Below are 15,730 nucleotides of genomic sequence, written 5' to 3'. Positions count from 1 at the left end.
AGATGAGGCGCATGACTCTCTTGAGTCCTTGCAATTTTCCTGTAGTGTTTCCATTAAAATTGTGTCCCAGAATGGTGTCACCAAAAATATATACTGATGAAAGTGCAAAATGCCCATGTCGCACAGTTTTACTCTTCTGGGTTTCTATGATTTTTTTGAAAAGTGGCACTTGGGATCTGAGCAGTTCTTTGCTCAGCTTTATAATGGTGTCATGCAGAATGTAATGTAATGACTTGTCTATGTCAAATGTTGCCATGAATATGTGTCCACACAGCTGTGTAGCAGCCGAGTTCACAGAATGATCACAAAATACGAGACACCTTTCTGTAAGAGTTACCAGTCCCAACATCTTCTCAATATTAAAGAAGTGCTACAATGAGGGCAGAAACTCCAATCATGTTGTATTAGCTGTTCCCAAGCCCCTAGATAGTCCCTTGTTGCACAGTCAGATGTGCTTGGTGGGATGAATCAGACAAATGGGTGGTATGAGATAGCTATAGTTAGTATATTGATCAATGAAGAGTGAGTTGAGGTGCTGTGCTTTGTCATATCCTATTTGTACATTTTGGGGGAATGAAGATGAATATAAAAAAGAAGAGGTAAAATTCCTAAATTTCTTGTTGCATCTACTAAATGATGTTTTCATTTAACTTGCTATCCTAACCCTCCATTTGTCATTCATGTATGGAAATGAAGATATATTGGGCCCTTGCAGTAGGCACTTTGTATATATTATTGGCTGACTGTGTCCCTTTTGGAAATCTGTTCTTTTACGCACATGCTGTTTTAATGTGTATTTAATTTAAAAAATGTATTTAGTGAAAAGAAGGAAGAATATTTTTCTGTAACTGCCATGACCTTCCACATCCCCATGTTATTATGGTGTGGTTACCCATCCATCATGGGTGACGGTGGCACAGTGGGCGGCTATCTTGCATCGCACCTCAGGCGCTGGTGGTTTGAATCCTGCTTCCGCTCTCTGTGGAGTTTCCACATTTTTCCTGTGTCATGTATGTTTGCACCTGCAGTCCAGAGACACGCAGTCGAGCTAATTGGGCTCTAAATTGCCTGTGGTGAGAGTGGATTCGTGGACAGGCATCCCGTCCGGACTGTACCTCTTCCTTGTGCCCTTTGCTGCCAGAAATTGGCTCCAGGCCCTCCTGTGACCCTGAACGGAATAAACAGTTAGAAAATGGATGACACCCATCGCTCCTGTTTTATACCGTTCCAGTGGTCAGCCTAGGGCATGTCCCAGGAAGCACAGGCCACAAGGTCAGAGACACTCTTTCCAGGACACATGTCCATTGTAGGGTGCACACATATGAAGGATCTGAGAAGAACAGGTCTTCAATATGCCAAAGAGGACCAAATTGAGGAGAAAAATGAGCTGAAGGTAGAATTTTTTTCTGGTGCTCAAACCTGCAATGTTTGTTGGTAAAAAGTATTAAATTACTTTGTCGAGTTTTCGGCACATCTTTCAATAATTGTATTAGCATGCTGGCTAAAGTAGCTATCCGGTGGCACAACTGATAGACTTCAAAAGAAATAATGGTCTGCTTCAAGAAAGATAAATGACTGCAGCAATATATTCAGCCTGGCATGCTAATGTTTTATCTCAACAACCAGTTAAAATGAAAATATTTGAGCATCAGCTTACCTTAGGCGAGAAACTATATTAGATATTAATAATTATGAAAGAGATCCATATAAAAATTATAAGTAGAACAGCTAATGATATTTTTCAATGCATAGTTGTGATTAAATATGTATATTGTTCTGCTGTATTAGCAACGGCAAGCCACGTATCAGTGTAGAATAACATTTGTGGTTTCAGAGTGATTTCAGTTCATACATTCATTTTGAATGACTGATCCCTGCGTTGCCGGTCAATCCCACAGGCAACATAAGTGGCCGTCTAGGATGCCAGTGTCTGGGGGGGGGGGGGGGCTGACTTGCCAGCCAATTTCACTCTGCTTCAGACAGGGGGTGCTGATGGTGATGCTCACCTGGAGCACCACATCAGTTAGGACCAGTATTGGATGGATGCCAGTGAGCTGGAAAGGAAAATAGTAGGACCTATTAATACTGATATAAGTTTATCACCTATGAGTAATATGGTGCCCACATCCATTTGGTCAAGGTATGTTACAGACAAGCTAAACCTAGCCTGCAGAATATTTGTACTTGATAGGCCTGTTTGTATCAGTTTAGTTGACTGTCAAGCCAGTTTTCTTACAGCAGGGCTGTCATATCAAACAAAAGGCCTGCAGCAGTAATATAATCCAAAAAAATGTGCTATCTGCCCCGGAATTTGTGACATAAATCAATGACTGCTGCTTCACCAATTTCAGCTACTTTTACAATGCATGTCTGGGATACGTTTTTTTTCTGGAAGTGCACGCAGGTGAACAGTGGCATAAGTGTTTTATCTTCTCCATTAGGAAAACCTTCTTAGTAAAACAGTGATGCTTGAAGATAAATTCACTTGTAAATTTTGGATTGAGAAATTTTGGGCATTGTAGGGTAGTCAGTTCATATACTTACTAAAAGGTTGACATACGCTGACAAATCTGAAATATTTCTTGGAAAACTATCCACAGCTGGAGTTGCAATGGATTTCTGTACTAGCTGGTAACTAGATACAAAAGTGTGCTGTGGCAGGTTCATGAGGCGGGAGGTCAGACATTAGAATTTACAGCCTTGCTGTAAGTGATTAAAAGAGCTATTTAATTATCAATAACATCTTCCCATCAGGCAACACAAATTACCAGAACTGATTTCCCGATGTCATTGAGGATACTTAGAGTGGCAGTCATGCAAGCATTTAATTGATGATGTTTCTGTAGCTTAGGTAAAGATGACATATTCATCTGCCTCTAAGACTTCTTGAGTACTACAGACTTTTTTGTAGTTCTACAATTATGTGTATGCATCCTTGTTATTTGGTCCAATTGCTTAAAAAGTGACCTTGGAAAAGTTCAGATAAATGAATAATAATAAATAATAAATGGCTATTATTGTAAGTAGTTTGTTAAAGGTGCATATTTAAATAGCTCCTCTTTTTCTGTTTCAGTATTCAGCTTCCATATCAAGTGAAGTTGGTCTTTTGCCAACTTTGTCCCACAAGAGAGTCATATGGAAACATTACCTTAACCTTCAGTAATGCAGTGATCAGACTCTTCATAAATAGACATAAGCACACAATTGACAAATTGCTTGAAAATATGGAACCAAACCCTCCAGTATGAATTTAAATAATGGATATAGAAAGTCACACTCAGGTACTGACCCCAGGGAGCTGACAAGGTTTTTGCTGTAACTCACTAATGGTTTGCACATGCTTGTGCATATAATTTAAAGCTTATTCAGATGATTTCTTAAGTTGAATCAGGAAATACAGTGTTCTGCATAGCAAGCAATATGTTATAATTTGGCAGTATTACTGGCTGCAATCGTGATTTGCTGGACACTTATGTCACCCATGTTCCTCTTCTCAGTTTGTTTACCACTAGCAAGTAATTGGTAAAACTGTCTCCCAATGCCCTCCTATATTTCTGTCCATGCTCCATTTCCCAGAAGGGAAGGCCCATGTATAACAGAGGACTTATTTACAGAGATATTCTAAGATAATTTTTTCTCATGATTATAATTCCAAAATGTGAAGGCTTTCATGTATCACAGTGCACCATTTTCATTGCTGTTTTGCACCTCAGATAATAAAAAGTCATGGAAAAATTCTAAAGCATGACAGTGACAGGACATGTGCTGTATGAAGTCCAGTCACACCCTTATTGCAGAATACAGAAAGTGCAATGATGCTATCTTTTTTTAATCCAGTTAAATGCTAGATATCTCATTTATACTCAGTGACTACCCTTTGCAATATTTTGGATGGGAAAAAAAGCCAATCTGTTGGAAACCGAAACACATCCACTAAACATACTGCTTGCCATCTCCCAGAAGGAGGGGGCTTGAGGGAAGCCAGAAGCATGAATGATGATCTTGGCTGGGGTTTGCTGGCCCATAGAGACTGCTCTCTAAAGCTACAGATAAGTGCTTCTTACATGTTGAAAGTACAACTCAAAAAAGGCATGTTCTACAATCACAGAAGAGCCAGTATTATGCCCTGGCACTGTGCGATGGTACGGGTTTACAGTTGCCAGTTGTTTTTGGTTAAATACACATTAGCACATCCAATTGACTCAGGTGTTGACTGTTTATGTAATTTGTGCAAATTGAAATGGCTAACTTAGAATTTCAAACAGGGATATAATTCAGAAAATGAACACTTTGAGGGAAGCTGTTCCATTAGGTATCAGAATGTATTTGAAGTTATCAAGCCTTAACTTTGTGCTCAACTGATTGGTCAACAAAATGGTAACTGTATGAAAAATTTCTGAAAATCCTGGGCTGCTTAAAACTGTTTTCTGTACCTATTTGTACCTCCCATGGTCGTAGGAAAGTCAAGTGTAGTTTCCGTTCATTCGTTTTCTCCTGTGCTTTATTGCTAAGAATTGGCTTCTCTTTGTTTTTGTTGTAACCTAGCATACATACTCGAATCCTGACGATTACAGTCAGATTATAGTCCATCCTCTGACCCAAATCCTGCGATGTTTTTCTTTGTGTTGAAGTCAAAATAAATTTGGTTTTCATTCCTCTGGAGTCTGTTTTACAAGTATTTATGTTTGTACTGATTAACGTTTGTATTTATGGTGGTTGATAGTATGAATTACTTCATGTCGCTAATTTTTAACTACTTAACACTGATAGCTAGACAGATAGCTAAAGGAAGGTTAGTTTGCAGCTTGTTGACACTGACATAATTGACACTGACATAATTGCCTCACTAAACAATCTGTGTCAGTGCATGTAAAACATTAAACTGTAGCAGCCGTGTAAAGATAGGTTTCTATTTGTGGTGCTATGGGTATCTCATTACATTGTTTTAGGTTTACTTTGTAAAGTAGTTTCAGGAAAAAAAAATCCTGCTTCTAAAAAATTGTGTTTTTTCATGCAGTTGATATATGTCCATTTGACAGCAATGATATACTCCCATACTCAAGTAAATTCCTAATTACTTCGCATTCCTGTGTCATATGATTCTGTTCAATGATTCATCCTGTCTTACACATTGTTTCACAACCATCAGTCACACTTTAGCCATTGATTTGCTCCATTTTTAATAGTTATGAAAATCAAGAAGTACATGTAGTATAGTTCTGACACATGAGAGAATTGAGAAGCAGATTGAGTGTCATTGTAATCCATGTCATCAGTTCACAGAGGAATACTCGGCAGTTTCTTTTATGCTTATACTTTTCTGGGTCTCATCATAACAGCAAAAATAGTCAGGTAATATATAATCAATGAAATACATGATTCCTAAGAAATACATGCAAAATATAAACCCTGCTGAGTCCAATTAAGTCACATTAATGAAATGAAAATGTATTCATTCATTGCCGCAGATTCACAGTTCCAATACCAATTACAGACGCTCCTCTACTTACGAATGAGTTACATTCTGAACGGCCATTTGTAACTTGAAATATTCGTAAGTTGTTATTCAACATCATTTTAAGGGCATACGCAAGTACAAAGAACTAGGATGCTGGGAGTTCGCACGCTATGCTGCTGCGCGGTGAGAGTAGCGCCCAGAAGTCATACTAAGCGGAATTGGCGTGCAGAAAAAAAAATTGATGTTGCGGACAGGAAACGGGAGCCCAAGGAACACAATTTGGACTTACAGTCCTCTTCGTTCGTATGTCTGAAAGTTCGTAAGTTGAAAGTTTGTAAGTTGAGGAGCATCTGTATTTCCTAATTTTTTTGTAAGAACAATGCCTTCAATATCTGTTATTACTTGGGTAATTTGCATCCTCTGGTATTGGACCAACAGCGCACCCTTCTGAGGAACTGAGAAACAAATCAATGTTATTGTGTTTTAACCATTGTAATCTATTCTTTTATAACTTACTCTATATCCAATTTCAATTTGTTACAGCGTAAATTAGCCTGGCTTCTCATTCTTTTGTTCTACATGATTTGTGAGTGTTTCATTCATTCACTTTGCCCAGAGCAACTTGTGTGCACTGGGGCAAATCTAAATTGCCAGATTAAAACTGAAGCAATTTCATGAAAATGAACGCTGCAAACTCTATGCTGTGGGCAGCTGGAACAGCTGTCATTATTGAAAGTGAGCCTAGATTCCACTTCACCGAGTTAAATAGTCCAACATTGCAAACAAATGTTTATATTTAACTTTCTTTATAACAGCATTGGCCACCAGGTTTACGATAACATCAAAAGTGCTCCCATTTCAACCTTCTCTCCCAGAGGCAAGACTATCTCTCCAGTGTTTAATGGCTTATATAAGTGTTGCTCAGTTTTTATGAAAACTTGATGTAAGGTTCATAAAACTGGACTTGTGGAAAATTTTTTGATGACCACTGTTTGAAGAGCAGTGTGCAAGTAAGTGATGAGGTTATTAACAGCACTGGTGCTGTGATTGGCAGGGAATGATGTACTTGGAAGAGCGTAGGCTGGTGCACAGAGACCTGGCTGCCCGCAATGTGCTGGTGAAGTCGCCCAACCACATCAAGATAACTGACTTTGGGCTTGCTCGGCTTCTGGATGCTAATGAAAAGGAGTACAACGCAGATGGGGGCAAGGTTTGTGGGGCAATAGAGGGAGAATTGCGTATTTTAGTTTTAGAACACTGTTTAAACATCCAGCTGTGTGATCCTAATTTTCACCGTTAGGAACTCAGTGTTTTGAACCAGTTAGGAACCAGTAATTTGATTCTTGAGGAAACGATCAGAAATGATCAAAAGAACTGTCACAAATTTCATGTTTGTTTCAGGGACATTTATAGTACAGTGCCTTACAAATACTGCTTATCTCCTTATTTATTCCTTCTACAGATGCCCATAAAGTGGATGGCTTTGGAATGCATCCACTATAGGAAGTTCACTCACCAGAGTGATGTGTGGAGCTATGGTGAGACATACAGTCAGGCCATTTGGTTTCTGGCAACAAGACAATGGTTTATTTTCAAAGCTCCTGTAATATTCATAGATACACTACCAGACAAAAGTTTTTGCGCATACTGAGATTTTATACATTTGCATGTTACTCACTTAACATTTACTAAAACTATACTCAATATATTTTGCTAACAAATAAATTCACAGTATGGTCACCACTTGAGTACCTTTATTGGCAAGAAAATGTCATATCTCTGATTAATCAAAGTAATTTCCTCTAGGAGGTATTACAGTAGAGAAAATTCGAGGCATTCTTTTCTACAAGGGACATTAAATACTGCTCTGTTTCATAGGATGAAACAGCTAACTAGTGCATTTAAAGTTAAAGGACAGCCTGTACAGTAATTTGACTATGCCATCACCCCTCAACTAGTTAATAGGACATGCAGTTACATACTCTTTCTATGCTATAAAGGAAACTTAATTCATTCGACTTATATTTTTATTTAGTTGTTAGTGGTTCACTCAACTTGAATAAAAAACCTGCAGTTTATGAAATAAATAGAAAAGTGGTAAAAACCTGTGCTGTGCAAAAAACGTTTGACTGGTAGTGTATCTATGGAACTGTTTATAGGTCACATCACATTATTTACCTGGAGACAGTTTTCTAAATAGTATTACAGTAAACAGTACTTTGTCCTGTTTCACAGGAGTGACCATATGGGAACTGATGACATTTGGGGGGAAGCCCTACGAAGGGATTTCCACCCGTGAAATCCCAGACATCCTAGAGAAAGGGGAGCGGCTACCTCAACCCCCAATCTGCACCATTGATGTCTACATGGTCATGGTCAAATGTGAGACATTTTTGCCTTAACATACGTTAATGATCTCCTCCACTTTTGCATTTTGTCTTTGGCTGTATGGGCACATTTTTTCCCTGGCATAAAAAAAGAGTATTAACTAAATTTAATAGCTTGACATTTTAATTCAGTCTAATTACTTTTCTGGTACTTGTTGTTTATCATTCTACAACAGTATATTTATGCCCTTCTTTGTGCTTGTTATTAATTTACTTGAAGTGAAATATATTACTTGAACAATTGCTCTTCATTTAGATTATGCGCCTTTGCATGTTAGATTGATTATTTGCTTATTGTGTGAAAACATGAGGACATGGAAAATTATATAAAATACAATAGAATGGAGCAGTGATACTTTACGAAGCAACTGTGCGTTTCACCTGTCCCATCTTGCTCTCCATGTAACACACAGACACATATACAGGTAGGAGAATGTTTAGGGGTTCACAGTGCAGAGTTGGTCAGTGTCAGTTTCGGAAAGGCAGTAGATTGAAGAAGGAACATTTGTTTTTAATGGCCAGATGTTTAGGCTATAGTGGGAGTGAAAATACATATAATTTTTTTCTTTTTATTCATATTCTCTAGGCTGGATGATTGATGCAGACAGCAGACCTAAGTTCAAGGAACTGGCAGCAGAATTTTGCAGAATGGCTCGAGACCCACAACGCTACCTGGTTATTCAGGTGAGAACCTGTGCATTGTGCTCTCTCTGTGATATTGTTGTATTTCAATCATTAATAGGAGGTTTGTAACTAGTAATGATTAAATCCCCTAGGGTGATGACCGAATGAAGTTGCCTAGCCCCAATGACAGCAAGTTTTTCCAAAGTCTACTGGTTGAAGGCGAGCTTGATGACCTGATGGATGCTGATGAGTACTTGGTACCACATACCTTCAATGTGCTCCCACCATCTTGTACATCCCGACCCCAAGCCGACACAAATCGGGTAGGTCCACCAAGTCACAAAAAGCACCAGACACATCATTAGGCATGTAACGCTGAATTGCGAATCGGTTAAAATCGATGTAAATGTATGATGATTTAAACCAGCTGATGTAGAAAATGAATCGCTACTTTAGGAGTACTTCACGGTACTTTAACAGAAAAACTGGTGTAATATTACATTTGATTTCACGTCAGTTCGATGTCAGATGTCACTGCGCATTCACGCCGATGTCGTACGTTAGTTTTCGGTTTTGACTGAATGCGAGATGGCGAGCGAATTTGAAACTGAGGAGTGAGGACGCACCGCCCGATCTTAATTTGGCAGTGTGGCAGCATATTAGCCTTCCGGTAATCACAAACGAAAACGGCGAAAAAAAAGCAGACAAGACAAAAACTGCATGCAAACATTGTAAAAGACTGATACGAACATACATAAATTGCACAACGCTTCAGCATGTCCACCGGCACCACAGTGAGCTCAATTCACCACCGCCAGAACGAAGATTATTAAAAGCGCAAACCACGCTAAAAAGCTACACATGCAAGCTTCAGTTTATATGGTAACACTTTTTATTACGTGCACCTTCATAATGCATTCATTATGCATTTATAGAACATTCAGTGCACCTTCATAATGCATTCATAGAACATTCATAAGCAGTATGCAAGTACACTTCAGCATCCTAACATCCCTTAACAGCTTTAATATATATTAATAAAAAACATTACATGATTATACAATTATAATGTTTGTTATTATTATATATGTTTTTATATTAATGTATATTACAGCTGTTAAGGGATGTTATGATGTAAAGGTATACATGCATGATGTTTATGAATGATTTCTGAATACTTAATGAATACATTATGAAGGTGCACTGAATGTTTTATGAATGCAATATAAAAGCATTATGAAGGGTTGTTCCCTGCCTCGTGCCCATTGCTTCCGGGATAGGCTCCGGACCCCCTGTGACCCAGTAGGATAAGCGGTTTGGAAAATGGATGGATGGATAGATATTATTATATGAAAGACTTTGCAAGCCTTGTTAACAGTATTTGTGTGTGCATGTCTGAGTATTGTATTTTGCTGTGTTTCTGCATATGTCAGGGGAGCTTTGTTGTACATGCTTACCTGGACTAAAGCTCAAGCGCTTCCGCTAAAAAGGGGACTCAACTAACCTATTTTAACAAAATCAAATACCTCCTTCCCCAAACGACTAACAAGGATTCTTTTCCTTTTTCAGCATGGTTTTACAAATGGAGACATTCAATTCCAGTTTTATTCCTACTTTACCAGGAATTCAAATACAATTTTTTACTAATTATATGTCTCTACATTCTTGTAGAACCAGTTTGTCTACCAAGATGGGACCTTTGGTACTGAGGAGATGATAGGTCAACCTCAAGAGGGACTTGCTCCATACAGAGTCTTTACTCAGCAGCATCCAGGGGCCCAGAGCTTGATCCAGGAGGACACACGCTGTAATGGTTCCTTACTCAAACAGACTTCACCTCAGCCTGGGGAAGACAGCAGCCTCCAGCGCTACAGTGCTGACCCCACAGTATTCCTGCCAGAACGGAGGCCAGGGAGGGATGCAGATGTGGATGGCTACATGACGTCAAAGCAAGACAAAGTCTCCTCAGGTAAAAAAAAAAAAATACATAGCAGCCACACTTTCATCTGTTCTCTAAATTAATCAACAAAACATTTTTTTTTTGTGTTTTACACGACTTTTGTCTTTTAGCCAAGTTTAATTTTACTGCCTATAAATAGCATTTTGTGTCCTGCAGTAGTCATTTTAATCAGCACTTTTTTGTACTGATAATGAAATTCTAAATATCAACTCTTCTATAACATTTAATAGAACTTCATGTGGAACAATGAAGCAATCAATGGGCTATGTGACTCTGTATCATTCCCGGAAAATGAAAGTCTTTCTTAGCATTCAGAGCAGGGGTTTGATAACTGTCAAGGTACTGCAGACATCGATAATGTCCGCACTAACGGTTTTTCTGTTTTCTGCTTTCTAAACAGCAGATTATATCAATCCAGTTGAGGAGAATCCCTTTGTGACACGCTGTAAAAATGAAGATATACATGTACTGGATAACATTAGGTACCATGGTGCCCCCAATGGGCAGACTAATGTAGAGGACGAGTATGTCAATGAGCCCCTCTACCTCAATACTTTCCATAACCTGGGAGAGCAGAGTCAAGAGACTGTGAATAAAAGTAGGGTTCTTCCTCATACTGCAGCATCCACTTTGGCTATTAGCCAAGCACCACAGCCTGGTCAGGCTACTCACCCCAATCTCCTACCACAGTCAAGCCATGCTCACCACCCCACCCAACCCAGTTACAAAGCTCTGCCTAACCATTCCATCCACAATGGCAACCCCAGTCATCGAAGTCACGGTTTCTACCCAGAACACCTTGGATATACCTTACAGCCAAATTATACCGCCCACCCTACCCACACTGGCACCATAATGGTGGACAAGAAGCCTAAGAAGACCTTTGACAATCCTGAATACTGGCAACACAGCCTTCCCCCCAAGGCCAGCCTGCACAACCCAGAGTATCTGCAGGAATGTAACACCAAGTTCTTATACAAACAGAATGGCCAGATTAGGCCTGCAGTAGCTGAGAATGCAGAATACCTGACAGAGTTCCCCGTCAAGCCTGGGCCAATGTTGCCACCACCACCCTACCGACAACGGAACACTGTGGTGTAACAGTTGGGGTAGGAGACGACCTCATGCTCTCTTCACTTTTTCTTCCAAAAACACTTGACACTTTAACAATCCTGCCTCCTCAAAACTGGAGTGAGTCAACATTATGAATCTCCACCCAACTCAACTGGAAACACACCATCTATAAGAAAGTATTCTCTAAAGGAGTACTATCGTAACTATGGGTCAGGCACTTCCACCTCAATCCCTCTTTTCCTATACAGAAAACACCCTTCATACATTAGTCAACTACTCCCTTATTTCAATACTCTTTTGTTTGGAAATGGGCACTTGTCAAATTGTTCTGTCACATACCATTTGCAATTTCTTTCCTCATTTAAAATTATATTGGTATAAAAGGGATAAAAATCAAAGCAATGTGACAGTTGTGGGGGTGGCCATTTGATATAAGACGCATGCATTATTACATATGGAAGGTTCAAGGGAATTTTATGATAACCTAGACAGGTTTGTGGATCCTGTCAGCTGTGATGGATTACACTGAGAAAATATTCAGCATCATGCCATTCAGCATCAATATATTTTACACATATCCACATTGGCGTTTCTATTTTTTCTGATGTAATCAAATATGCTTTTGTTCGCATCTTATTTAATGCTACTGTATGTTTTAAATGCAAATAATTTTATTTATGTGTATCTACCATTACAGTCAACATGCTTAATCACAGTGGATATAATGCCTGTTCATGCAGTATGGCTAAATTTTTATATATCCTGTTGTAAATCTACTTATTATACATTGTCATCTGCAGTATTGTTCTTTGCTTTGTATCATAAATATTTTTCAAAATCTGAAAACACTGAAAAATACAGGATTTACACTTGGGGTTGACACTGACATAGGGCCATGGCAGTAGCAATTTCTTTTGATTTTAGGTAAAAAAAAAAAAAAAAAGCAACAATTGAACAAAAACTGATGAAAGAACACATGTAGGTCATATTTTCAGTGGATTCTGATAGCTTCAAATCATTCTTATCATTTAATTGACAAATAGAGGCTTGCTTTTTGAAATTGTTTTTGTCTTATTAAAGCAATACAACAACGGACTTACATGGCTTACCGAAAATAAAAAGTACACATACACAAAAGCAGCTGCATTGATATAGTATTTGAATTGGATTGTTCCCTACTTTAAAAAAAGATTATGAAAATGCTTTCAGCAGAGCTTCTGACCATAAGATACACACTAAGTGTGCAGGAGGTCGAGACTATTCTGGCCCAGAAGAGTTGCAGCAGTAGTTCATAATAATGCCTTTGGCTAATTGTGATAAAATAAATAAATGTATAAATTAGAACTTCCCATATATGGGAAATCTGAGCTCTTCAGTGGATATGAGAAATATGCAATATGAAATATGAGAAAATATAGTCATTTTACAGTGCAATAAAAGATTTAGCTGACCGTTTTTAACTTAATCTGGATGTCCTAATCCAGCAGATTTAATTCAACACGGACAACTATTTTATTTTAATTATAAACAATGAAAGTAATAATGTATTACATATGACAGCAGCTTTTAAATAAATTCCATTGATAAAACAAGAAATATTAATGCAGTCAAACGTACACTTTTTATAAACTCTAAAAGAAAAAAGAACTCATGTTGTAGGCTATTAGATTTACTTGTGTTTGATATTGACAAATAATTTAATTACCACCATATTATCACCACATAATGTGTCATTTAACCATAAAAATATCAACAGAAAACTAATCTCATTCCACTTATTTATGAGATATACTGGCTTCATCAATAAAAAATGTATAAAGAATAAGAAAGGTTGAAAATTATTTTAAAATTTTAAATTTTTCAATGACATTTTGTTTCAGAGGAAGCACGTTTTGGTAAACAGTGTCTGTGTGAGCATAATGAGGCCTGAGGAATGTTAGAATGTTAAGCCTTATGATTTCAAACTGATTTTATTTTCAGAGATAAAGATGATCCATAGCACAAAAAGTTGTGAAATCAGGGAACTGATTGACAAATGTACACATTCACTTTACTATGTGTTTACCAATGGGATACACACAGACACAGATATTCCAGGGAGGACCTTCTGGCTGGAACTAAGCACCTTCACTTTTGCCAACTTATCATTGGGTGCTGAATAGCCCAGGATGGTGGCTTAATGGCCAGGTCAGATGTCTTCATTCTTTATGTGGCATTAATAAATGCAATTAAAAGAAACAGCCTAAGTGGATGGTAAATAAATTTATTAAATATTAAGAAAAATTGTCTGGCTGTCCCAAGCCTGTACTCTATGGTCGATGTTGATTTTTTGGTATTATTATTATTTGTTATTGTATTTAAGACATGCTTTAAGAGTTCATGTTTCATCATATTGTTGTAGACTTAGTCCAAAAAAAGCAATATACTGTAGTGTTTGTCACCAGAGCCCCAAGAATGAGTTCCTCAGGTTAAACATACAAACACATACTCCCCCTTCATTTATATTTGGCAGCTAAACAGCTATGGATTTAATTTTGCTGTGTATCAGGGAGATATTTAGTGAGCCTTGTCACCAAGTTGACCATGTTGAACTGTCAGAGAAACTTAACACTAACATTTTCAATGAGAATTCAAAAGCATACAGAAAATGTATGTAGCATACTATGTCATGCACTAGGAATTTTGTTGGTTTCAATAGAAAATATTAATCAAGGACCAACATCTCGGCAATTCAGATTCATGAAAAAGTAAGATAAGAAATGTAGGAATAAAGAAAAGACAACTTTAGTTGTAAATTACATTATTCCACATCAAACGTTCACAGTAACGATTGCCTAATGGGATCTGGCTCCTGTTATTCTGTCAAAATCATTTTGACCATTCATATTAACTTTATATTGTAGAAATATGTGGATTGTTAGTAAGAACAGATTGTGGTTTGTCTTAATCATAACTACAGTTTATAATACTTATTTCTTTCAGTAATGTTGTGGAATGGCAATAGATGGGTCTTTGCTTATAGTCTTTTTCCCAAAATCGATTACTGCATATTAGTGGTTTAATTTTGTACTTAAGCTTTTAATTTATAAGTAATAATCAAGTACAGTAAAACCTCGGATTGCGAGCATAATTCGTCCTGAAAACGTGCTTGTAATGCAAAGCAATGTATATCAAAGCTAATTTTCCCATGAGATAATGGAAACTCAGATGATTCGTTCCACAAACCAAAAATATTCATATAAAAATTATTAATACAAATATAACGTAAAAATACATAAAACGAATTAACTTGCACTTTACCTTTGAAAAGAATCATGGATGGAGTGAGGTAGACGAAGAGGAGGGTTATTTTGTAGGACGACTTTCACTATAACAGAATCACTGCTATCTGTTGGCTCACTGGAATCTTTTGTTTTTGTGCGACTTTAACAAGGAACCTATCCAATGACAGTTGCTTTTGCCTCCTTTTCGATTTTGCGGAAATGTGGACATTACATTGTCGTTAAACAGATTCATAGCTGGCACTGCTACGCCCTTATTCGGCTAGTGCTTTTCTACAAAATTTTGACTATACAAGTGAGGCGCGCCGACCGAGACCAAGCGTGGGAGACGATTACCCACAATCCCACACCGAGAGAGAGAAGAACCATTGGCTCAGTCGTGATCACGTGACGCTAGGCAGATAAAGTGTATACGTAATACTCGTATTGCAAGACCTCGCTCGTTTATCAAGTTAATATTTATTTAAAAAATTTTGCTCTTCTTGCAAAACACACGCAAACCAAGTTACTCGCACGAGGTTTGACTATAAGCATCTCAGACAAATTTATATTTAAGGCATAAATGAAAATGATACTTTAATAATTTTACAATGATTTATTTTTTAAATGCTTTTTTGAATGTAAATTAAAATCGGCTTTTTGTGTTTACTCGTCAAAGAAGAAAATTATCAAATCTGCAAACATACATCCTGGAGAAATAACTGAATATTGTTTACAACATTGTTTATGATACTGGAATTTTTTTTTCTTTTTTATACAGATATTTGCAATGGTTGTTATGAATGACATTGCTGTATGTTAACAAATGTGAATAATATTTTCATAGTGAAGAATCAGCCAAGGGAATTTGTAAAATGAAAAAAAAAATGTTGCTTTTGTACTTCTGTATTGTTGTTGTTTTTTACCTTTATCCGATTAAGTTTAACATAACTCTTGTTTCTGTATA

General features: G+C 37.5%; 1 protein-coding gene across 2 annotated transcripts in view; it reads left to right on the top strand.

The window, feature by feature from the left end:
• Window positions 1-15,730, top strand: part of LOC125732896 (receptor tyrosine-protein kinase erbB-4-like) — a 174,124-nt gene extending 158,394 nt beyond the window's left edge. Inside the window, exons 21-27 of one of the 2 annotated variants that reach the window (XM_049005999.1) lie at window positions 6,513-6,668; window positions 6,921-6,996; window positions 7,694-7,840; window positions 8,432-8,529; window positions 8,622-8,792; window positions 10,141-10,438; window positions 10,833-15,730. In XM_049005999.1, coding sequence (XP_048861956.1) covers window positions 6,513-6,668; window positions 6,921-6,996; window positions 7,694-7,840; window positions 8,432-8,529; window positions 8,622-8,792; window positions 10,141-10,438; window positions 10,833-11,530 — 1,644 coding nt within the window. In that variant the 3' untranslated portion in view covers window positions 11,531-15,730. Of the gene's footprint in view, window positions 1-6,512; window positions 6,669-6,920; window positions 6,997-7,693; window positions 7,841-8,431; window positions 8,530-8,621; window positions 8,793-10,140; window positions 10,439-10,829 lie in introns of both variants that reach the window. The other variant, XM_049005998.1, reaches the window with a different exon arrangement.

The sequence above is a fragment of the Brienomyrus brachyistius genome, chromosome 1, assembly GCF_023856365.1.
Source record: "Brienomyrus brachyistius isolate T26 chromosome 1, BBRACH_0.4, whole genome shotgun sequence".
Classification (NCBI taxonomy): domain Eukaryota; kingdom Metazoa; phylum Chordata; class Actinopteri; order Osteoglossiformes; family Mormyridae; genus Brienomyrus; species Brienomyrus brachyistius.
Note: the sequence above shows the minus strand (reverse complement) of the source record. Positions and strands in the feature narration are given on the sequence as shown.